This window comes from Ostrea edulis, chromosome 3 (assembly GCF_947568905.1).
Source record: "Ostrea edulis chromosome 3, xbOstEdul1.1, whole genome shotgun sequence".
NCBI lineage: Eukaryota > Metazoa > Mollusca > Bivalvia > Ostreida > Ostreidae > Ostrea > Ostrea edulis.
In genome coordinates, this window is record NC_079166.1 from 95343318 (window position 1) to 95369766 (window position 26449).

At 36.0% G+C, this 26449-nt stretch overlaps 1 protein-coding gene across 2 annotated transcripts in view; it reads right to left on the bottom strand.

Moving 5' to 3' along the window:
• The window catches only part of LOC125677319 (gamma-tubulin complex component 2-like), a 52486-nt gene that overhangs the window by 10691 nt on the left and 15346 nt on the right, over window positions 1–26449 (bottom strand). For both annotated transcript variants that reach the window (XM_056159515.1, XM_056159514.1), the window contains exons 16-26: window positions 25555–25597; window positions 25101–25172; window positions 23451–23625; window positions 20969–21119; window positions 18849–19028; window positions 12841–12914; window positions 12534–12634; window positions 10858–10928; window positions 7173–7347; window positions 2174–2317; window positions 1411–1527 (exon numbers count right to left, since the gene is read on the bottom strand). In XM_056159515.1, the coding sequence (XP_056015490.1) occupies window positions 1411–1527; window positions 2174–2317; window positions 7173–7347; window positions 10858–10928; window positions 12534–12634; window positions 12841–12914; window positions 18849–19028; window positions 20969–21119; window positions 23451–23625; window positions 25101–25172; window positions 25555–25597 (1303 nt within the window). The remainder of the gene's footprint in view (window positions 1–1410; window positions 1528–2173; window positions 2318–7172; window positions 7348–10857; window positions 10929–12533; window positions 12635–12840; window positions 12915–18848; window positions 19029–20968; window positions 21120–23450; window positions 23626–25100; window positions 25173–25554; window positions 25598–26449) is intronic.

Here is a 26449-nt window from a genome sequence, read left to right on the forward strand (position 1 = left end):
TATTTGGGTATTCGTGGCTCTTGTTCTTTAAACAGTATTTCAACTCATTTGATAAAGCAAATATCAAATGAAATCACATACACTTTCTTCATCTCATACTGATCATTTTGATTTTCTCTACATCACTGACTCAACTTCCGGGTGTACTAGTTTGATTTTCTCTACATCACTAACTTAACTTCTGGGTGTACTAGTTTGATTTTCTCTACATCACTAACTTAACTTCTGGGTGTACTAGTTTGATTTTCTCTACATCACTAACTTAACTTCTGGGTGTACTAGTTTGATTTTCTCTACGTCACTGACTTAACTTCCGGGTGTACTAGTCCATTACAACCAGAATAACCTTTATCTAACTGGTGTTGGAAAAAGCAGTAGGTTATCTAACAAGAGGTACTGTGAGCAATGCTCACTAAGAATACCCCCCGCTTACCCCAATCTCCCAAAGGGTGTTGGTAATAGGTATAAACTACCTCTTTTCTGAGTGTAAAAAACAAATGGCATGACAAACCGAACCATATTGCTACTTCGATGTCCAGTGCGCGTGACCTTTGACCTTTTGACCCCAAAATCGATAGGGAACATCTTCATCCCATGGGTAGTCCATATGTATGATATGGTGACTGTAGGTGGAAAGGATAACGCTTTAGAGCCTGGAAACCATATTGCTACTTCAATGTCCAGTGTGCTTAACCTTTTGACCCCAAAATCGAAAGGGAACATCTTCATCCCATGGGTAGTCCATATGTATGATATGGTGACTGTAGGTGGAAAGGATAACGCTTTAGAGCCTGGACACCATATTGCTACTTCGATGTCCAGTGCGCGTGACCTTTGACCTTTTGACCCCAAAATCGATAGGGAACATCTTCATTCCATGGGTAGTCCATATGTATGATATGGTGACTGTAGGTGGAAAGGATAACGCTTTAGAGCCCGGAAACCATATTGCTACTTCGATGTCCAATGCGCTTGACCTTTGACCTTTTGACCCCAAAATCGATAAGGAACATCTTCATCCCATGGGTAGTCCATATATATGATATGGTGACGGTAGGTGGAAAGGATAATGCTTTAGAGCCCGGAAACCATTGCGTCTACAGACGGACGGACAGACGGACGGACGGACAGACAGACGGACAACCCGATTCCAGTATACCTCCCCCCCACAACTTGTTGCGGGGGGTATAATAAGTGATAAGATACTACACACAGTTCCTTAGTAGTTTTCTAACAACCTTTGGACTACTTTCCACAGAGGAATTTTACTCTTAAGTTTAGAATTAGAACCTATCTTCAAAGTCCCCATGTGCTATTCTATACTCAAGATAACAACCAGTTCCCACATTCCTAGAGAACCAGTTCCCACATTCCTAGAGAACCAGTCTTCAAATGTTGACCACTGCATACCTTCGATTTGAGTTTTTCTTTAATGGCTTGTTCCCTGTGTTCTTTGCTGGTGGCCTGTAGAGAACTCTCACGAGTCGGTTTACTCTCTGGTTCCACTGCCGTACTCAGACTTAATCTCTGTGTAAAAGCAAAATCTGAATAAGGTTAAACTGTAACTGTAAGAGGGCTGTTCCTGTATGTCTAACATCACTGATTCAGAAGATATTTCACCCTGACATATCTTTACGTGGAATATTTATTTTATTTTGTGTCCTAAGAACTTGCAATTTTGTATGTACATGTAGAACAGGGCCTTTAAGAACTGCTTGAATATGAATCAGAAATGCATGTACAGAAATACCGATAAGGCAAAGTTAAAATGTTCTAAGTTTTCCATCATTGATAGAAAAACCTCAAAGGGGTGTAACTCTGCTACAATAAGGGCAACCACTAATAAACCGCAGTAAAATAGATTCCTTTGCTTGTGCAGAGTTTTAATTAATAAGACACCTGAATTAAGTTTGTCATAGTTCGTTATTTACCTGTAAGAAGTTTGTTATTTACCTGTATGTTTGTTATTTACCTGTAAGAAGTTTGTTATTTACCTGTATGTTTGTTATTTACCTGTAAGAAGTTTGTTATTTGCCTGTATGTTCATTATTTACCTGTAAGAAGTTTGTTACATACCTGTATGTTGGTTACTCACCTGTATGTTGGTTACTCACCTTATGTTCATTATTTACCTGTATGAAGTTTGTTATTTACCTGTATGTTCGTTACTCACCTGTATGAAGTTTGAGAAGGTAACACAGACGACCATCAGTTTGTGGACTATCCTCAGCAGGTCAGGGTCTGTCAGCATGCAGTCATTCATACAGGTGTTTAGGAAATCCGAGTGGTACGCCAGCACATCGTCAATGTTGGATACCTGTCATAAAATTTAATGTACAGCAAGCTAAAATTGACACTTCATACTTATAATATCCCTCTCCTACAATTAAGGATGCATGCTACATGTTCTCTCCTCCAATACACCGTATAACGGGTATTTTCTGCGGGTGGAAATCTTTATGATTTGATCTGTGAATGGTAGCAAATCATATTCTGTGATTCCAATTTCTGCGTATGCATTATACCTACATGTACATACGTACACATACCTATATGCAAGGTGAAGATAATGAACAGCGATCAATCCCATTTACATATACTTGTATTTTGCGGTGGAAATTTTTGCAGATTTTTCCTATCCGCAAAAATTGGCCAACCACAGAAAATACCCGTTATACGATATGTACAGTATATAATACTGATTGAAATATACAGACCCTAACCCTAACCCTATCCCCAGTGTGCCTATAGATATAACAAATGAAACAAATACTCAGTAGCGTAAATACCAATCAGAATTGAAAAATGAACTGAAGGTTTGTAACTACAACAATGGTAGAGAACGATCGCCATCATCTTCAAATATCTACCACATATTCTAATGTGTATTCTATCATATGAGACATTCATTAACTAAAACACTACCTACACTTGTGGACTAGTTAATGTGTATTCTATCATATGAGTCATTCATTAACTAAAACACTACCTACACTTGTGGACTAGTTAATGTGTATTCTATCATATGAGTCATTCATTAACTAAAACACTACCTACACTTGTGGACTAGTTAAGGGCTGTTCCATTAAAACATATGAGGTACCCGGGGACGGCAATTTAAAAAAAATCTATGGGTGCTTGTCATTGGTAGAAAATTGCATCTATGGTGGGTACCTACTGCCAGAAAACTGCATCTGTGGGTGGTTGTTTTGATAAAATCTTTTTTTTTTACCGAAACTGAGAGGAATGCAACAAGAGAAGAAAAGGGTTGAAAGTAGAATGTGAAACAAACGCCGTTTTCTGTCTTCATTTTATCTCGGTCGATGAGGTTCCGCGATCCGGTTATCGTTTCCGGTTTGACTCCAAAATTATAGCGACCGGAAATTAGGATTATCTCCCTTGTCCAAAATGGAAAACGAAACGTGCTCGTGGTCCATTGAAACGTTTTTTGTTTTTTTTAATTCTGCCGAATCTACCCAACATGTCAAATCGAAAATAAAAATAAAATGCATTTTCAATTTTACGAATAGAAAATCGTGAAACGCAAACGTATTGATTTGTATTTGGTAATCACTATTCGTTTTGTGAAATATCTGTATTCCGTATTTTTAAAAACCATGTAAACAGATATGGCCACGCACGATGACAGTACCGATACCTATATCATTCTTGGCGACGAAACAGATGCTGAGATGACATTTCATCACGAAAAAAAGGAATTGATAGAAATAAATATTTCTCATACAATTGGCGGTATTCTTGCTGCTAACATAACACAAAATGCAGTGCTATTTGGGTGTTTAAAGATGAGAGGAAGGTACAGTTGTTAGCGACTTTACTAGATTGGATGTTCTATCGTTAGTGATAATGTCCTACGGACCCGGTTTGAGTGTGGTGAGGACCTGTACCGAGACACATTTAGATTATTCTAACTAGTGACTGTCATAATAAATGTATTTGAATACATGTACGTGCATCTCTGCCGTCAAAAATCCTAACAGGGAATAGTTCTAACAGTGTGAGAAATTGTTAGATGCTTTTGATATTATGATGAACGCCTGTAAAAAATATGACCAGATAAAACTCAGAAAAGTATGCATATTTCTCGTAAATTAGTATACCTTGTGTAGTGGTGGAAAGAATTTTAGTATCAAATAAAAATGAAAAACAAGAAACTTTTCTTTCAAAAAGATGGTAGATAATTCCATGGGCATGTCTATGTGGGGAAAATGGGGTTAAAAATTATTTCATGGGGGTATAAACATTCTGAAACTAAAAGTGGAATTACTACATACAATTGTAATGTAGTGCTTATATTAATTTTTTTTCTCTATGTTTACAATTTGTTAATGTAAAATCTTTATTGAGCATAATGCAGCAAAATTACTGAACAACATTATATAAATACTGGATACATCAAAGAGATATGACCTTACACATTCTCGGCTTATGTTCTACCAGAATGTAACATAGATACATGTATATAGTTATACACTGAATTTGAAATTGCATTTTTCCCCCCAAAATTCATATTACTAGTCACTCTAAAGAAGTTTTTATCTAATATTTTTAAATACATGTTTTGTTTATTTGTACTCACGAAATAATGTTAATGATTTATTGAAAATGAAACGATAGATATTAAAAATGTTTATTTTATTTTTATTTATTTTTTCTCCCGACCGACCCTAAATTTTATTTCTAAAATCCGTAAACCAATAAATTAAAAAACTGTGGCCTAATAGTTGTTTTTGAACATTTACAATACTAGGCTTTTTATAAACAGGTAGACTTATAAAATTGATTTAGTTCATCGTGTTTAAGAAAGACAGTCTTGATAAAATAAATTTATGGTTCTATGGATCAAGCTTCATTGATGGCCAGTTATTTGAATGGTGATGAGACCCAAGACACTCTTCTCTTTTCTATCATGCTTGGGAACATCTGAAAATAGACCTCTATTCAGGGGTTATAAATAGTCATTCATACATATTGAATTTAAAGAAAAAGTGTATTTCACATTTATTTCACTTCTATGGGTAGTGCCGCACTATCTAAAATTGCTTCTGTGAGTGGTCCCTCATTACATTTTTATGCTTCTATGGGTGGTCACCCAAATTTTAAAGTGCCTTCCCCGGGTACCTCATATGTTTTAATGGAACAGCCCTAATGTGTATTCTATCATATGAGTCATTCATTAACTAAAACACTACCTACACTTGTGGACTGTGAACTAGTTAATGTGTATTCTATCATATGAGTCATTCATTAACTAAAACACTACCTACACTTGTGGACTAGTTAATGTGTATTCTATCATATGAGTCATTCATTAACTAAAACACTACCTACACTTGTGGACTAGTTAGTGTGTATTCTATCAAATGAGACATTCATTAACTAAAACACTACCTACACTTGTGGACTAGTTAGTGTGTATTCTATCATATGAGACATTCATTAACTAAAACACTACCTACACTTGTGGACTAGTTAGTGTCTATTCTATCATATGAGACATTCATTAACTAAAACACTACCTACATTTGTGGACTAGTTAATGTGTATTCCATCAAATGAGTCATTCATTAACTAAAACACTACCTACACTTGTGGACTAGTTAGTGTGTATTCTATCATATGAGACATTCATTAACTAAAACACTACCTACACTTGTGGACTAGTTAATGTGTATTCTATCATATGAGACATTCATTAACTAAAACACTACCTACACTTGTGGACTGTGAACTAGTTAGTGTGTATTCTATCATATGAGACATTCATTAACTAAAACACTACCTACACTTGTGAACTAGTTAATGTGTATTCTATCATATGAGACATTCATTAACTAAAAGACTACCTACACTTGTGGACTAGTTAATGTGTATTCTATCATATGAGACATTCATTAACTAAAACACTACCTACACTTGTGGACTAGTTAATGTGTATTCTATCATATGAGACATTCATTAACTAAAACACTACCTACACTTGTGGACTAGTTAATGTGTATTCTATCAAATGAGTCATTCATTAACTAAAACACTACCTACACTTGTGGACTAGTTAATGTGTATTCTATCATATGAGACATTCATTAACTAAAACACTACCTACACTTGTGGACTAGTTAATGTGTATTCTATCATATGAGACATTCATTAACTAAAACACTACCTACACTTGTGGACTAGTTAATGTGTATTCTATCAAATGAGTCATTCATTAACTAAAACACTACCTACACTTGTGGACTAGTTAGTGTGTATTCTATCATATGAGACATTCATTAACTAAAACACTACCTACACTTGTGGACTAGTTAATGTGTATTCTATCATATGAGTCATTCATTAACTAAAACACTACCTACACTTGTGGACTAGTTAATGTGTATTCTATCATATGAGATATTCATTACCTAAAACACTACCTACACTTGTGGACTAGTTAATGTGTATTCTATCATATGAGACATTCATTAACTAAAACACTATCTACACTTGTCGACTAGTTAATGTGTATTCTATCATATGAGTCATTCATTAACTAAAACACTACCTACACTTGTGGACTAGTTAGTGTCTATTCTATCATATGAGACATTCATTAACTAAAACACTACCTACACTTGTGGACTAGTTAATGTGTATTCTATCATATGAGACATTCATTAACTAAAACACTACCTACACTTGTGGACTAGTTAATGTGTATTCTATCATATGAGACATTCATTAACTAAAACACTACCTACACTTGTGGACTGTGAACTAGTTAATGTGTATTCTATCATATGAGACATTCATTAACTAAAACACTATCTACACTTGTCGACTAGTTAATGTGTATTCTATCATATGAGTCATTCATTAACTAAACCACTACCTAAACTTCAGGACTAGTCAGCATATAGAGGCTCTGAATGAAGCTAAATCACATTACTGTCTTTCCATGCATCCAACAAGAGATTTCTATATAATGCTATACATTCAATGGAACCAAAAACTTCATTTTGATGAAATTTTAAACTTAATTTTATCAATGATTATGGTTAAAGTTACATTCAAAACTATCATAATCATGATAATGGCACATTTTTTCAACAAGATAAAACTTTGAGATGAAGAGCTAATATTATAAGTTTAAAATGCTTTAATACATTTTCCATGTTGTGCTGGAACACGAGCCAGTTCTGCTCCACCACCTCAAACATCATGTAGTACTCGAAGTTCTGGACAAAGTTCAGCATCCTCTGGCGCAGTGCGAAGGCCGCTAAGTACCACTTAGAGGACTGCAGGGAGTACATCTTGGCTGCTTTGTTACCGATCCATACACTGTAAGTCAACAGATAATGAGTGAAGAGCTTTGTTACCGATCCATACATTGTAAGTTATCAGATAATGAATGAAGAGCTTTGTTACCGATCCATACACTGTAAGTCAACAGATAATGAGTGAAGAGCTTTGTTACCGATCCATACACTGTAAGTTATCAGATAATGAATGAAGAGCTTTGTTACCGATCCATACACTGTAAGTTAACAGATAATGAATGAAGAGCTTTGTTACCGATCCATACACTGTAAGTTATCAGATAATGAGTGAAGAGCTTTGTTACCGATCCATACACTGTAAGTTATCAGATAATGAGTGAAGAGCTTTGTTACCGATCCATACACTGTAAGTTATCAGATAATGAATGAAGAGCTTTGTTACCGATCCATACACTGTAAGTTATCAGATAATGAGTGAAGAGCTTTGTTACCGATCCATACACTGTAAGTTAACAGATAATGAATGAAGAGCTTTGTTACCGATTCATACACTGAAAGTTAACAGATAATGAGTGAAGAGCTTTGTTACCGATCCATACACTGTAAAAGTTAACAGATAATGAATGAAGAGCTTTGTTACCGATCCATACACTGTAAGTCAACAGATAATGAATGAAGAGCTTTGTTACCGATCCATACACTGTAAGTTATCAGATAATGAGTGAAGAGCTTTGTTACCGATCCATACACTGTAAGTGATCAGATAATGAGTGAAGAGCTTTGTTACCGATCCATACACTGAAAGTGATCAGATAATGAGTGAAGAGCTTTGTTACCGATCCATACACTGTAAGTTATCAGATAATGAGTGAAGAGCTTTGTTACCGATCCATACACTGTAAGTTATCAGATAATGAATGAAGAGCTTTGTTACCGATCCATACACTGTAAGTCAACAGATAATGAATGAAGAGCTTTGTTACCGATCCATACACTGTAAGTTATCAGATAATGAGTGAAGAGCTTTGTTACCGATCCATACACTGTAAGTTATCAGATAATGAGTGAAGAGCTTTGTTACCGATCCATACACTGTAAGTTATCAGATAATGAGTGAAGAGCTTTGTTACCGATCCATACACTGTAAGTTAACAGATAATGAATGAAGAGCTTTGTTAAGATCCATACACTGTAAGTTATCAGATAATGAATGAAGAGCTTTGTTACCGATTCATACACTGTAAGTTAACAGATAATGAATGAAGAGCTTTGTTAAGATCCATACACTGTAAGTTATCAGATAATAAATGAAGAGCTTTGTTACCGATCCATACACTGTAAGTTATCAGATAATGAATGAAGAGCTTTGTTACCGATCCATACACTGTAAGTTATCAGATAATGAGTGAAGAGCTTTGTTACCGATCCATACACTGTAAAAGTTAACAGATAATGAGTGAAGAGCTTTGTTACCGATCCATACACTGTAAAAGTTAACAGATAATGAATGAAGAGCTTTGTTACCGATCCATACACTGTAAGTCAACAGATAATGAATGAAGAGCTTTATTACCGATCCATACACTGTAAGTCAACAGATAATGAGTGAAGAGCTTTGTTACCGATCCATACACTGTAAGTTATCAGATAATGAATGAAGAGCTTTGTTACCGATCCATACACTGTAAGTTATCAGATAATGAATGAAGAGCTTTGTTACCGATCCATACACTGTAAGTTAACAGATAATGAATGAAGAGCTTTGTTACCGATCCATACACTGTAAGTCAACAGATAATGAATGAAGAGCTTTGTTACCGATCCATACACTGTAAATTATCAGATAATGAATGAAGAGCTTTGTCACCGATCCATACACTGTAAGTTATCAGATAATGAGTGAAGAGCTTTGTTACCGATCCATACACTGTAAGTTAACAGATAATGAATGAAGAGCTTTGTTACCGATCCATACACTGAAAGTTAACAGATAATGAGTGAAGAGCTTTGTTACCGATCCATACACTGTAAAAGTTAACAGATAATGAATGAAGAGCTTTGTTACCGATCCATACACTGTAAGTTATCAGATAATGAATGAAGAGCTTTGTTACCGATCCATACACTGTAAGTTATCAGATAATGAGTGAAGAGCTTTGTTACAGATCCATACACTGTAAGTTATCAGATAATGAGTGAAGAGCTTTGTTACCGATCCATACACTGAAAGTTAACAGATAATGAGTGAAGAGCTTTGTTACCGATCCATACACTGTAAGTTATCAGATAATGAATGAAGAGCTTTGTTACCGATCCATACACTGTAAGTTATCAGATAATGAATGAAGAGCTTTGTTACCGATCCATACACTGAAAGTTATCAGATAATGAGTGAAGAGCTTTGTTACCGATCCATACACTGAAAGTTATCAGATAATGAGTGAAGAGCTTTGTTACCGATCCATACACTGCAAGTTAACAGATAATGAATGAAGAGCTTTGTTACCGATCCATACACTGAAAGTTAACAGATAATGAATGAAGAGCTTTGTTACCGATCCATACACTGAAAGTTAACAGATGAGTGAAGAGGCCCATAGGCTACAATATTGACCTGCATAACCATCTTACAGAAATATCAATTCTGGGACTTGTGATTTCTCAATGTGATTAACCACAAGGTAAAGTCTTCAATTGAGCAATTGTGTACAGAAAGACAACATGATTGGATGACTGTTGATAGACATGTAACATGATTGGATGACTGTTTACAGACATGAAAGATGATTGGACGACTGTTTACAGACATGCAACATGATTGGATGACTGTTTACAGATATGCAACTTGATTGGACGACTGTTTACAGACATGCAACATGATTGGATGACTGTTTACAGATATACAACTTGATTGGACAACTGTTTACAGACATACAAGATGATTGGACAACTGTTTACAAATATGCAACATGACTGGATGACTGTTTACAAATATGCAACATGATTGGATGACTGTTTACAGACATGCAAGATGATTGGACGACTGTTTACAGATATGCAATACATGATTGGATGGCTGTTTACAGATATGCAACATGATTGGATGACTGTTTACAGACATGCAAGATGATTGGACGACTATTACAGATATGTAACATGATTGGCCAACTGTTTACAGATATGCAAGATGATTGGACATCTGTCTACATACGACTTGATTGAAAAACCGATTACAGACACACAACATAAATAAACAACTGTTTATAGACAACATAACTGGGCATCTGTTTACAGAAAACCAACACAACTGGAAAATTGTTTATAGACAGACAATATTAGAAAACAGTTGGAGTAACATCAATCAGAGTGGCTCAGTTCAGCTAAAAAAAAAAAACCACCACATTAATTTTACAATTAGTCTGCACTCTGTTGCATTTATCAATACAAATAACACACAACATTTAATCATACGCTTTTATGCTACATTTCACAAAAGTTCTGGCTACCCATAATGAAACGAACTCCCTTGTTTTAAAATTCTACAAATGTAAATACGTAACACGTCACTCACCTGCAGAGCTGCCTCTCTACATGCTTACAGTAAAACAGATGTCTGAACAACATCTGGTACCTGATCAAGGCCTAGTGATAAAAACAACACAGTTCTTAGTATTTAACAATGTCTTCAATCAAGGTCTATTGATAAAAACAACACAGTTCTTAGTATTTTACAATGTCTTCAATCAAGGTCTATTGATAAAAACAACACAGTTCTTAGTATTTTACAATGTCTTCAATCAAGGTCTATTGATAAAAACAACACAGTTCTTAGTATTTAACAATGTCTTCAATCAAGGTCTATTGATAAAAACAACACAGTTCTTAGTATTTAACAATGTCTTCAATCAAGGTCTATTGATAAAAACAACACAGTTCTTAGTATTTAACAATGTCTTCAATCAAGGTCTATTGATAAAAACAACACAGTTCTTAGTATTTAACAATGTCTTCAATCAAGGTCTATTGATAAAAACAACACAGTTCTTAGTATTTAACAATGTCTTCAATCAAGGTCTATTGATAAAAACAACACAGTTCTTAGTATTTTACAATGTCTTCAATCAAGGTCTATTGATAAAAACAACACAGTTCTTAGTATTTAACAATGTCTTCAATCAAGGTCTATTGATAAAAACAACACAGTTCTTAGTATTTAACAATGTCTTCAATCAAGGCCTATTGATAAAAACAACACAGTTCTTAGTATTTAACAATGTCTTCAATCAAGGCCTATTGATAAAAACAACACAGTTCTTAGTATTTAACAATGTCTTCAATCAAGGTCTATTGATAAAAACAACACAGTTCTTAGTATTTTACAATGTCTTCAATCAAGGTCTATTGATAAAAACAACACAGTTCTTAGTATTTAACAATGTCTTCAATCAAGGCCTTATTGATAAAAACAACACAGTTCTTAGTATTTAACAATGTCTTCAATCAAGGCCTTATTGATAAAAACAACACAGTTCTTAGTATTTAACAATGTCTTTAATCAAGGAATACTGAATCAGTCTAAAATGCCACAATATCAATCATCATCTCTTTCACAGTACCAGTATCTCACTCCGGCATTATGACTAAGTGTTTACAGTAAAACACAGTTATAGTGAACCTCTAGGGCCAGTGAAAAACTGTTCATTATAACCAAACTTCACTATATCCAATAACATTTTCGTCATCTTCCTCTCATAGGGGAATATATATCAATTTCGCAATACGCATAAATTCATGAAAAGCGTGTTGGTTATAACTGTGTTTTACTGTATATGTGATACCTGTACTCAGACTGTCACATCAGTGATATTATCAGTGATATTATTAGTGATATTATTAGTGATATTATTAGTGATATTATTAGTGATATTATTAGTGATATTATTAGTGATATTATTAGTGATATTATTAGTGATATTATTAGTGATATCATGGCAGGTAACACTCACAAAGAGACAGGAACTGTGAAATCTCCTGAATTTGTTTTGTTGCAGAATACAACTTAAGTTTCCAGCATCTCTTTAGTTTGGTAAAAACCACATTTCATTGGATAATTCAGATTTACCGGAGTAATATTGTGAGTATCTATCTGCTCAGCACAGATTGACCGGAGTAGTATTGACTAAATGGGGTAATACTATGTTTACCTATCTATTCAGCACAGACTGACTGGGGTAATATTGTGAGTACCTTTCTGTTCAGCACCAGTGACACTGGCCACTTGACCATGTAGTCAAAGGAGAAGGATTCGAGTCCGGAGAGGTGAAGGTCAGTAGGGTCCACCTTGTACTCTGTAAGCAGAAAAATAATTATGTTATAGACTGCACCTAATGGAAGCTGTTACAGACTGCACCTAATAGAAGCTCTTTACGATAGAATTGCACTAAATTCACGCAAAATTTATCATGTTAAACACTGAGGTGCATCAACACCGCATTCCCTCAAATGATAATTCTTGCAAGACTGATATCAACCAACACAATTTTCAGAGTCATACCTTTCTCCTTCTTTGTCTCTATGGAGAGGATTTTAAACAGCTGTGTGATCAAATCAAAGGGAAGTAAATCCACTCTAGAAAACAGAAAAAAAAGAAACCTGTACATATATAATTAAATCATATAAACAATGAACTTCATAGAAGACCTGATGTTGCAGATAGATTTATTAAGGAGGTGGTTGTCAATATACATACAATTCATGTGCATGTACATACGTGTATATCATGAGATTTTGAAAGTGCTTCATAAAATGAACGGGTACTCCAGTAGTCTAGTCAATCTAGCTCAAAAATGAGCAAAACCTCAAACTAATTGCAACAGAAATGAAATTTTGATTATTCATGCAAGAAAACACATGCAAACAACATATTAAAAATCGGCTTTTGTATTTCCATGGGAAAATTGGAATTTTGGGGTAAAATGATGTGTTTTTTCATGAAAATCGCTAAAAACTGGAAATTGAAGAAAATGTCCATTTTATGTAACATACAGTAAGAATAAGTTTCATATCTCAAATTTCAACCTGGAAATGTTCGATTATTTTTTTTTTACAGCAGAATTCTTTCCTTGACCGTAATTTTGGGGTAAAATCTTGCTTTTTTGAATATAATTGTTAAAGATTGAAATTTTAAGAAGAAAACCCACATTTTGTCATACGTTTGAGTCTACCAATAAAAAATTGAAGTTAGGATTTATTCTAAAAACTGCTCAACAAGTAAGATATATAGATTATCGGCAATATATATGAAAAATACCATTTTAGGTAGGAAAACCTACCTTCTTCTAAAACAAAAATAGTGAAAAACTGGAAATGATAGGAAATGACTGTTTTATAGAAGAGATGACATTGATCTTATAAATTTAAGAATAAAACGTCCAAATGCACAACTAAACTTTTCTGCATCAAAATTTATTTTCCCTTGCCGAATTTTGGGCTGAAATCTTCATTTTCCAACAAAAATCGTTAAAAACTGGATTTTGGAAGAAAATACTTTTTCCTGTCCATTAGGCATATATGAGTTACCACATGAAGATTTATACATTAAAATAAACTGTTAACACAAAAAAAGTGCCCCTTCAAAAATGGTCTGTTAAAGATGACCTACATTTTTGCAGTTACTCCCCTTACATCGGAAGTTGGAGGTGTGCTTACCATTTCGGTCCTATGTTTCACATAAATACATGTAGTATTTTAAAACAAACAGTGTATAGTAAAGCTTACGTTACCAAATTCCTTATTAAGAGGGGGGAGGGGTATAGCCGTATTTGATGTTTAGTACTATCCAAATTATTGTGCAATTAATACCGAGATTTTCAGGAGTGATCTGTTTTAAAAACAATGGACACATAGAATTAAAAGCAAAATGAATCAGGCACGCAGCATCGTAAAAAAAAAAAAAAGGGGGGGGTGAAGATAATTTCACAATATTGCCTGAAAATTGACAAGTACATTTTAATCCAAAGTTATAAAAATCCTTGATGGTGTGTGTGATGGTGGTGGTGGTGGTGGTGGTAGTGGTGGTGGGGGCTAAGGTTGTTCTCTCAGTTCAATTTTACACTTCCACTGTGTACAGTTCACGACAATGCTGTTTAAAAAAAAAAAAAAAAAAAAGATGAGGGAGGGCAACCAATCTGTCTAAAAATCGACCTCTGTACGTAAAAATTTATCAACTTTGCATGTAATGATAAAAGGTGTAGATCCATTATTGCTACGTGCCTGATAATTATATAAGTGATCATTTGAGTAATTGCAGTACAGTTCAGTCCATGTTTTTACAAGTACAACGGCTAGTGTCACAATTTGCCTTGCATTTACAGCGAAAAACGTTCAAAAGTTTATCTGGCGCGACTTGTAATTTAGTTTTAACGGATACAAGAATTGCTGAAAGCAGTGATAAGCCCCAATTCGAAGGATCCAAATTAAATTCTTGCAGTGCTCCTTTTCTGCAGCTGTAGTGGCAATGACTGAACTTATAAAAATGATATTGTGTTAGACAATACTTCACAAAGCAAATCTCCTACAAGTGTCTCTATGGTATTCCATCGTACAAAGTCGATATGACATCGACACCAGAATATATCTTTTTGCTCTATGAAATCCTCATATAGGAAGGTAAAGATAACGAACAGTGATCCATCTCGTAACTCCTATAAGCAATACAAAATAGAGAGGTGGGCAAACACGGACCTCTGGATATACCAGAAGTGGGATCAGGTGCCTATGGGCTATAAGGAGTAAGCACCCCCTGCTGACCGGTTACACCCGCTGTGAGCTCTATATCTTAATAAGGCAAACGGAGTTACCCTTATTCAATATCATTGTGCCAAAAACGGCCTAACAATCTATATGAAACAAGTCAGACAGATTTGACCCAATGATAGGTTGTATTGGCAAAGTAGATTGTTATAACGACCATATAATCGCAAAATGCTGACTTTAAACGAAACAGTTGAAACCCCTTCACCATCAACTTGTTTGTCAGTAGCCTGCCTCCATTTAAAAACTAATCACATACAGAATTTTTTCGCGATTTGTCTACATTTTGACTATACAGGACCCGTTCCGATGCCGAACATTCTTGACGTTGTGTCGCATCCTGTGAATGCATGTAGAAAGGGCAAGGATTGACAAATTTCGTTTCCTAAAAAGACGCCTGGTTTTAACGATATTCTTCACTTAGGGACAAGATCAAAAATTCAATGTCTCACAAAAAACTAAGTTCACATAGTTTTCACCAAGAACACGTCCCCCCCCCCCCCCCCCCCCCCCCCTTTAAAACTTAATATGACAAATGTTGAAACTAATCGAATAACAAGAAAAGAAACGTACGACTATAAATAACACTCTGTATACCTTTTCTACTGTTTATTCACAAATGAAAGTGTACATTAAATCTATTAAATGTTCATTAATATGTTTTAAATATTATGTGGTATTCAACAGTCGCTTGTCTTTTTCCTTTTTCCACTAAAGTGTAATCGATGTCGGATGACAGAAACTTATGGGAGTTTTTATTCCCCTCCCCCTAACTAATTGAATTTAAATTTCATCCGACATTGATTTCGTCCCTTAGGGCAGTTATGTTTATTTCAGAGTTCGTTGCTATTTCTGTGCTTTATATATAGACATTTCAAACACAATGTGCATTTTGTATGATCCTCTAAAATTTACGGTAAATAACTGTATCCCATTTCCATTCTCAATGATCGTGTGCCAGCGTGGCGAGAATTCCATCAAGTTTTGTGTTGAATAGATGGACTGGCAGTCTAGCGCGCTGTTTGCATGCTGCTAGGAAATGTGGTTCCGCAGGTCATGAGCCCAAGACTAATTAGAAAGAGTAACTACTCGATTTTAAATCAAATCATGATAATATGCGCAAGTGTTTATTATTTATATTATCAATGTTTCATTGTCATTATTATTATCCATGAATGACTCCCCAAACCTGAATTTGATAAAGAAAAGCAAAAATGCTTTACTTACTTGGTTTTATAAAAGTTTTTATACAAAGCGCTTGCTCAAATGATGAAGATACAAAATAACTGAAACTTTTAATCCGAATGGCTTTCCATACTTTCGTTTTTAACAACCGTAATTCCCCATTGTAAATTGACACTAATTCTTTAAGATTTCATTTATAATTGATTATTCATAACTTTTAAAGTAAATATTGTGTTTTATAATTAAAATTAATTCAGTAGAGGGTCAAACAAAATATTTTGAAGCTTTATTCGCGAAAGTTCCCTGGGAATGGAAGTCGGCAAAGAATATGAGATGCTGAGCAATATTGTATGTATATAGAAGGTCTTAAAATCACCTTTTTAATACAACTGTTTAGCTGTTTAATCGCGTTTTTTATTACATGCACTTTAGATCGTCGTGTATAACTTTATTCCGATGACTGTCACAGCACGTGTACGGTGTGCCGTAAACACCACAAAATATCGATGGTTTACTAAAACGTTTAAGTCTAAATTTGAAATATTTCCCATTGTCCGATTTTTTGTATGTTGTTAATCACGCTTTTGTTTATTAAATTCCATCGAGTTTGTTTCTGTTGCAATTACTTTGAGGTGATTTGCTAGATTGACTAGACTACAGGTTCCTCCCACATAAATGACCCCCTAGCACAAACATCCGTCCATTAAAGGACCCCATTGGAAATAAGCTTTCATGGGTTACCCTTGGTAACCATGTATGTATATTTGTATGTATGTATATACCGAATAAACATTTATTTATTATGAGTTTTTAATTATTTTTAACTAGTGTTAAATGAAAGCATTTCAATATTGCTTTCACCAAGTCCCAAAAGACTGACAAAACTGAGAATCATCGAAGTTAGAAAGGTCAGACGTGCAATTTTATTTGGTTCTTAAGTTATAATACTGTATGCATGTAAAACATTGCTAACACTATGACAATCTAATTTACACGACAGATCACAAAAGGTTTCAAGAATAAAGTAATAAATAAGTAAAACATTGCTAACACTATGACAATCTAATTTACACGACAGATCACAAAAGGTTTCAAGAATAAAGTAATAAATAAGTAAAACATTGCTAACACTATGACAATCTAATTTACACAATTGACAGATCACAAAAGGTTTCAAGAAGGGACATGCAAAATTAAATTTTACTGCATTCTGAGCCTACTGGTTTAATGTCCCTCTCGAGAATTTTCCACTCATATGGAAACGTCATCAATGCCGGTGAAGGGCAGCAAAATGTAGGCCTATGTTGGGTGCTTTTGAGCAGGGAGGAATCTTTATCATGCCACACCTGCTGTGACACGGGGCCTCTGTTTTTGCAGTCTCATCTGAAGGACGGCCCTATTTAGTCGCCTCTTACGACAAGCAAGGGGTACCGAGGACCTATTCTAACCTGGATCCCTGTGCATACTGGAGAGCGAGTGGGAATAACAAGGTGTCAGAGAGAAAATCCAAAATATCACTTCAGTCACATATCTCCTAAAGGAAAGACAAACAAATGATGACCGCCCCCCCCCCCCCCTTAAATTCCTACTGTAAGCTCTGAGGTCAATAGAACGCATACAATATAGAAAGAACTGCCCACTTAATCAATAGGGAATATTGTACAATCACTAGTTCTCAGGAGAATTGGTCATTCGTTTTATTGATAAGACGTGCCTAATGAGTTTAAATCCTCCGTGAACTTGTAACTAATGAATTTAAATCCTACATGAACTTGTAACTAATGAATTTAAATCCTCCGTGAACTTGTAACTAATGAATTTAAATCCTCTCTGAACTTGTAACTAATGAATTTAAATCCTTCATGAACTTGTAACTAATGAATTTAAATCCTCCGTGAACTTGTAACTAATGAATTTAAATCCTCCGTGAATGTGTAACTAATGAATTTAAATCCTCCGTGAACTTGTAACTAATGAATTTAAATCCTAAATGAACTTGTAACTAATGAATTTAAATCTTAAATGAACTTGTAACTAATGAATTTAAATCTTAAATGAACTTGTAACTAATGAATTTAAATCCTCCATGAACTTGTAACTAATGAATTTAAATCATGAACTTGTAACTAATGAATTTAAATCCTCCGTGAACGTGTAACTAATGAATTTAAATCCTAAATGAACTTGTAACTAATGAATTTAAATCCTCCGTGAACTTGTAACTAATGAATTTAAATACTACATGGAACTTGTAACTAATGAATTTAAATCCTCCGTGAACTTGTAACTGTGAATTGTAAGACAGAATGATAACTCGTGTACCATGAAATGAAGACAAAAAAACCTGTTATTTCTTCTCAAACAATGAAATCGTCCTTGAACTGGTCAACACACAGTCTATTACCTGAGATTGTCCTTGAACTGGTCAACATACAATCTGTTACCTGAGATCGTTCATGAATTGATCAACACACAGTCTGTTACCTGAGATTGTCCTTGAACTGGTCAACATAAAATATGTTACCCTGAGATTGTCCTTGAACTGGTCAACATACAATCTATTACCTGAGATCGTCCTTGAACTGGTCTATGTTCGCTGTACTGGTTCTCAGGGCGAGTTCCAGTAGCGTCTCAAGACGCGTGGGTGTGATATTCTCCATGTCCTGTTTCATCTCGTCCTCCGTCATATCCATAAACTGGACGATGAAATCTCCCTTGTCCAACAGGAAGTAATGCTTAATGGACCTAAAAAAACAGGAAGTAATGCTTAATGGACATAAAAACAGGAAGTAATGCTTAATGGACATAAAAACAGGAAGTAATGCTTAATGGACCTATAAAAAAAACAGGAAGTAATGCTTAATGAACCTAAAAAAACAGGAAGTAATGCTTAATGGACATAAAAACAGGAAGTAATGCTTAATGGACATAAAAACAGGAAGTAATGCTTAATGGACCTAAAAAAAACAGGAAGTAATGCTTAATGAACCTAAAAAAACAGGAAGTAATGTTTAATGAACCTAAAAAACAAAACATGTCAGTAAAATACTTACAGCAGACCTCAATATAATCAGTGACAAATTAGTATTCTACAGTTAGGTATGAACTCCTTTCACAGGCAGTTCATAAGTTCTATCAGTACCGTAGTTTACATTTTCTGGTGTTCCATAGGATACATGTACATGCAGTAAATGCAATTAAAAATAAAAGCATTTTCCTCTCACCTCAGAATTACCATGCATTGAAAAGTATTTACATTTTAATGTTTTTGTCTTTGATATATTTACGAATTCTAATGACAGCCATTTCTATGCAGGTGTGAACAATGTGCATATGAATCTCGATAAATATAGTACAGCTGGAAATTCTGACAGGAATGAAAGTAAAATGTAAATATTTCATTTTTGAAAATACACAGGGTATTGACTGCAACGCTTCATGTCGGTGTACGCGCTACCTCAGGAACATGTTGGTGTACGCGCTACTTCAGGAACATGTCGGTGTACGCGCTACCTCAGGAACATGTCGGTGTACGCGCTACCTCAGGAACATGTCGGTGTACATGCTACCTCAGGAACATGTCGGTGTACGCGCTACTTCAGGAACATGTCGGTGTACGCGCTACTTCAGGAACATGTCGGTGTACGCGCTACCTCAGGAACATGTCGGTGTACACGCTACCTCAGGAACATGTCGGTGTACGCGCTACTTCAGGAACATGTCGGTATACGCGCTACCTCAGGAAGTATGCTGGCGTAAGGCGTCACAGTTCATACCCTCATGCTTCTAATAAAATGGAATTTATTTCTTGAACTGGTTTCCAGCACCGGAATATGTTGTTCTGTCGCGTCCACTGTATCTTTGGGGGAAAAAATGTTCAGAAAACCAAAGGTTTTTTAACTTTGTATTGTCGATATGCAAGTTCTTTAATACCCTATTACTATTTGTAGTTCTCGTGACTGGATTAATGTTGATATTAAATTGTGCAGTTCTAACAGCAGTTGACTGGATTACTGTTTGTGGAGTACTATAAGTCAGCTATAAGTACTTAGTACCTGATTCTGACCATTAATTCCTTCTCCTCCATCAGTAATTCTAACAGTAGTTTACCAGAGTACTATAAGTCAGCTATAAGTACTTAGTACCTGATTCTGGCCATTAATTCCTTCTCCTCCATCAGTAATTCTAACAGTAGTTTACCAGAGTACTATAAGTCAGCTATAAGTACTTGGTACCTGATTCTGGCCATCAATTCCTTCTCCTCCACCAGTAGTTCTAACAGTAGTTTACCAGAGTACTATAAGTCAGCTATAAGTACTTAGTACCTGATTCTGGCCATTAATTCCTTCTCCTCCACCAGTAGTTCTAACAGTAGTTTACCAGAGTACTATAAGTCAGCTATAAGTACTTAGTACCTGATTCTGGCCATTAATTCCTTCTCCTCCACCAGTAGTTCTAACAGTAGTTTACCAGAGTACTATAAGTCAGCTATAAGTACTTAGTACCTGATTCTGGCCATTAATTCCTTCTCCTCCACCAGTAGTTCTAACAGTAGTTTACCAGAGTACTATAAGTCAGCTATAAGTACTTAGTACCTGATTCTGGCCATTAATTCCTTCTCCTCCACCAGTAGTTCTAACAGTAGTTTACCAGAGTACTATAAGTCAGCTATAAGTACTTAGTACCTGATTCTGGCCATTAATTCCTTCTCCTCCACCAGTAGTTCTAACAGTAGTTTACTGGAGTACTCGTACGCCTTCTCTATCTGTTCATAGTACTTCCTCTCTTTCACTGTGTACACAATCTCCTCCGCAAATGGACACTGCACGTCGCGACCTTCAAAAAAAACAAAACAGCTGCATTAACCAACAGAACACTGCTTAATACCAAACGCTCGAGAGGTACGTATGGAAGATTTATAGTAATGATATGAGAGGTACATATGGAAGATTTATAGTAATGATATGAGAGGTTTATAGTATTGACTTACGTATGGGAGATTTATGGTAATGACTCGAGAGGTACGTATGGAAGATTTATAGTAATGACTTACGTATTGAAGATTTATAGTAATGACCTGCAGTATCTTATTTTTGTATGTACAGTTCCCATTATAAAGGATGACAAACTACTGAGAGATGTGATACATGTACAAAATCCGACTGATTTTATATACAAGTACATGTGTTATTCACAAACATCAAAATCAGACTGATTTTATATACAAGTACATGTGTTATTCACAAACATCAAAATCAGACTGATTTTATATACAAGTACATGTATTATTCACAAACATCAAAATCAGAATATATTCAATTCAGTTAGAAGACATGTTTTGCTTTTCTTTGTAACATTTTTCATTGCACAACGTCCCCAGTAGGGAAAGATCTTCACCCATTAGCAGACTTTGCTCAAAGTAAAACATGCTTTCATAATTCCAGACTTTCCTCTATTCTTTTCATATCACCTATCATGGCTTTCTCTATAAATCAACACAATCGAATTCTAACGCATCACACAACCGGACAACATTGAGATATTAACTCACCACACAGCCAGACAACATTGAGGTAACTCATCACACAGCCAGACAACATTTAGGTATTTACTCACCACACAGCCAGACAACATTGAGGTAGTAACTCACCACACAGCCAGACAACATTGAGGTAGTAACTCACCACAAAGCCAGACAACATTGAGGTATTAACTCACCACACAGCAAGACAACATTGAGGTATTTACACTAACTCACCACATAGCCAGACAACATTGAGGTATTTACTCATCACACAACCGGACAACATTGAGGTATTAACTCATCACACAGCCAGACAACATTGAGGTAACTCACCACACAGCCAGACAACATTGAGGTATTAACTCACCACACAGCCAGACAACATTGAGGTAACTCATCACACAGCCAGACAACATTGAGGTATTTACTCACCACACAGTCTGACAACATTGAGGTATTAACTCATCACACAGCCAGACAACATTGAGGTAACTCATCACACAGCCAGACAACATTGAGGTATTTACTCACCACACAGTCTGACAACATTGAGGTATTAACTCACCACACAGCCAGACAACATTGAGGTAACTCACCACACAGCCAGACAACATTGAGGTATTTACTCACCACACAGTCTGACAACATTGAGGTATTAACTCACCACACAGCCAGATAACATTGAGGTAACTCACCACACAGCCAGACAACATTGAGGTATTAACTCACCACACAGCCAGACAACATTGAGGTATTTACTCACCACACAGCCAGACAACATTGAGGTATTAACTCACCACACAGCCAGACAACATTGAGGTAACTCACCACACAGCCAGACAACATTGAGGTATTAACTCACCACACAGCCAGACAACATTGAGGTATTAACTCACCACACAGCCAGACAACATTGAGGTAACTCACCACACAGTCAGACAACATTGAGGTATTAACTCTAACTCACCACACAGCCAGACAACATTGAAGTATTAACTCATCACACAGCCAGACAACATTGAGGTATTAACTCACCACACAATCAGACAACATTGAGGTATTAACTCACCACACAGCCAGACAACATTGAGGTATTAACTCACCACACAATCAGACAACATTGAGGTATTAACTCACCACACAGCCAGACAACATTGAGGTATTAACTCACCACACAGCCAGACAACATTGAGGTATTAACTCACCACACAGCCAGACAACATTGAGGTAACTCACCACACAGCCAGACAACATTGAGGTATTAACTCACCACACAATCAGACAACATTGAGGTATTAACTCACCACACAGCCAGACAACATTGAGGTAACTCACCACACAGCCAGACAACATTGAGGTATTAACTCACCACACAATCAGACAACATTGAGGTATTAACTCACCACACAGCCAGACAACATTGAGGTAACTCACCACACAGCCGGACAACATTGAGGTATTTACTCACCACACAGTCAGACAACATTGAGGTATTAACTCATCACACAGCCAGACAACATTGAGGTAACTCACCACACAGCCAGACAATATTGAGGTATTTACACTAACTCACCACACAGCCAGACAACATTGAGGTATTCACCCTCACCACACAGTCGGACAACATTGAGGTATTTACTCACCACACAGCCGGACAACATTGAGGTATTTTCCGGTGTTGAGGATTTTGTTGGCCACCTGCTCCAGAAACACTGGGATCCGCTCCCGACAGATCGTGTAATGGCCTTCCCAGTATGCATCATTGTATTCCTCCTGCAGCTTCTCTTTGTTAATCGTTTCATTCTCTTCCACCAAAAACTGTCAAAATAACAGACACTGCTAAACCATGTCAAAATAACAGACACTGCTAAACCATGTCAAAATAACAGACACTGCTAAACAATGTCAAAATAACAGACACTGCTAAACTATGTCTGGTTTTATGCTTACCATGGAATCAGCTAAATTCGTGGGGGCTAATTTTAGTGGATTGTGAAGATTTGACAGTTTCGTTGGGATGTAAGTTTGTGGGTGTGACTTCTGTACATTGAAATATCACAGAACTTGTTTATTTCACTGTAGTTTGAAATTTGTGGGATGCCCTAGGGCTATCCATGGAATCCGAGAAAATTGAGCTCAGTCCAGGAAATCCAATGATTGAATAATACATCCTTTATTTTACATTCGTATTGAATGGCTGCTAGATACACAGAACAGGTACAAGTTGTCTAGCCTCGTATTTACCTGAACGTCAAACATTCCATATATCTAAAAATTCTTATCATCTCAAAATCAACAGACACATGTACATGTTATTAAGAGAGAAGCCCAGGCTTTACCTCTGAGTACGAATCAGAGATTATTAAGAGAGAGGTCCGGGCTTTACCTCTGATTATGGGTCAGAGATTATTGAGAGGCCCGGGCTTTACCTGTGAGTACGAATCAGAGATTATTGAGAGGCCCGGGCTTTACCCCTGATTACGGGTCAAATATTAAGACAGAGACCCGGGCTTTACCTCTGATTACCGGTCAGAGATTATTAAGAGAGAGACCGAGAGGTCCAGGTTTTACCTCTGAGTACGGGTCAGAGATTATTAAGAGTGTAGCCCAGGCTTTACCTCTGAGTACGGGTAAGTGATTATTAAGAGAGAGGTCGAGACGCCCAGGCTTTACCTCCGAGTATGAATCAGAGATTATTAAGAGTGTAGCCTGGGCTTTACCTCTGAGTACGGGTCATAGATTATTAAGAGAGAGGTCAAGAGGCCCAGGCTTTACCTCCGAGTACGGGTCAGAGATTATTAAGAGTGTAGCCCGGGCTTTACCTCTGAGTACGGGTCATAGATTATTAAGAAAGAGGTCGAGAGGCCCAGGCTTTACCTCCGATTACGGGTCAGAGATTATTAAGAGTGTAGCCCGGGCTTTACCTCTGAGTACGGGTCATAGATTATTAAGAAAGAGGTCGAGAGGCCCAGGCTTTACCTCCGAGTACGGGTCAGAGATTATTAAGAGAGAGGTCGAGAGGCCCAGGCTTTACCTCCGAGTACGGGTCAGAGATTATTAAGAGAGAGGTCGAGAGGCCCAGGCTTTACCTCCGAGTACGGGTCAGAGATTATTAAGAGTGTAGCCCGGGCTTTACCTCTGAGTACGGGTCAGAGATTATTAAGAGAGAGGTCGAGAGGCCCAGGCTTTACCTCCGAGTACGGGTCAGAGATTATTAAGAGTGTAGCCCGGGCTTTACCTCTGAGTACGGGTCAGAGATTATTAAGAGAGAGGTCGAGACGCCCAGGCTTTACCTCCGAGTACGGGTCAGAGATGATTCCTTTGTAAATCCACTTCTCCAAGATCTCAAAGTAAGGAACACAGGCCTGGAAAACAAGAACATGATTAGAACACGTATTAAACCAAACACTCTTAGACTACAAATCACAATGTGTGCAAATCAAGCTAGGAATTACTATAGAAATCATTGTTACAGACAAATCAGGACAAGTACTTACTGACTGGGTGAAATAGTACTTACTGACTGGGTGAGATAGTACTTACTGACTGGGTGAGGTAGTACTTACTGACTGGGTGAGATAGTACTTACTGACTGGGTGAGATAGTACTTACTGACTGGGTGAGATAGTACTTATTGACTGGGTGAGATAATACTTACTGACTGGGTGAGATAGTACTTACTGACTGGGTGAGATAGTACTTGACTGGGTGAGATAATACTTACTGACTGGGTGAGATAGTACTTACTGACTGGGTGAGGTAGAGACACAAGTCTTGTCCTTTGGAGTCTCTATAATCATAAATATTCTACAATCATAAATACTCTACAATCATAAATACTCTAAAATCTTAAATACTCTACAATCATAAATACTCTACAATCATAAATACTCTATAATCATAAAATACTCTACAATCATAAATACTCTACAATCATAAATATTCTGTAATCATAAATACTCTCCAATCATAAATACTCTACAATCATAAATATTCTGTAATCATAAATACTCTAAAATCATAAATACTCTACAATCATAAATACTCTACAATCATAAATACTCTATAATCATAAAATATTCTACAATCATAAATACTCTACAATCATAAATACTCTACGATCATAAATATTCTGTAATCATAAAATACTCTAAAAATCATAAATAATCTACAATCATAAAATACTCTACAATCTTAAATACTCTATAATCATGAAAACTCTATAACCATGAATATTTCTATATACACTAAATCAGAAATACAGTGCACTGCCACGTCACATGATACGCCATTCAAATGTTTATTAATCATAATCTTAGATGAGTGTACAAGGGACAAAATCATATTAACCTCGGTACAACAATTGACTTAACAATATATAATTATATTCAATTGTTCAAATAACTACATTTCAAAGCATGGTTCATTTTATCACATGCAGCTTCAAGTCAAAATCTGAATATCGGAGATGATAGAGAAGTCGATCATTCCAAAATAAAACTGCTATTCAATATTGTTTCATCAAATTTCTAGTGTCTGCAAATCAAAGAGTTTCACTTCATAAGTCCTGATCATCTTACAGGTGATTGATATTTTGATCGAAGTCCGAGTTTGTTACACGATATTGGGGTCAGGTGTTCTC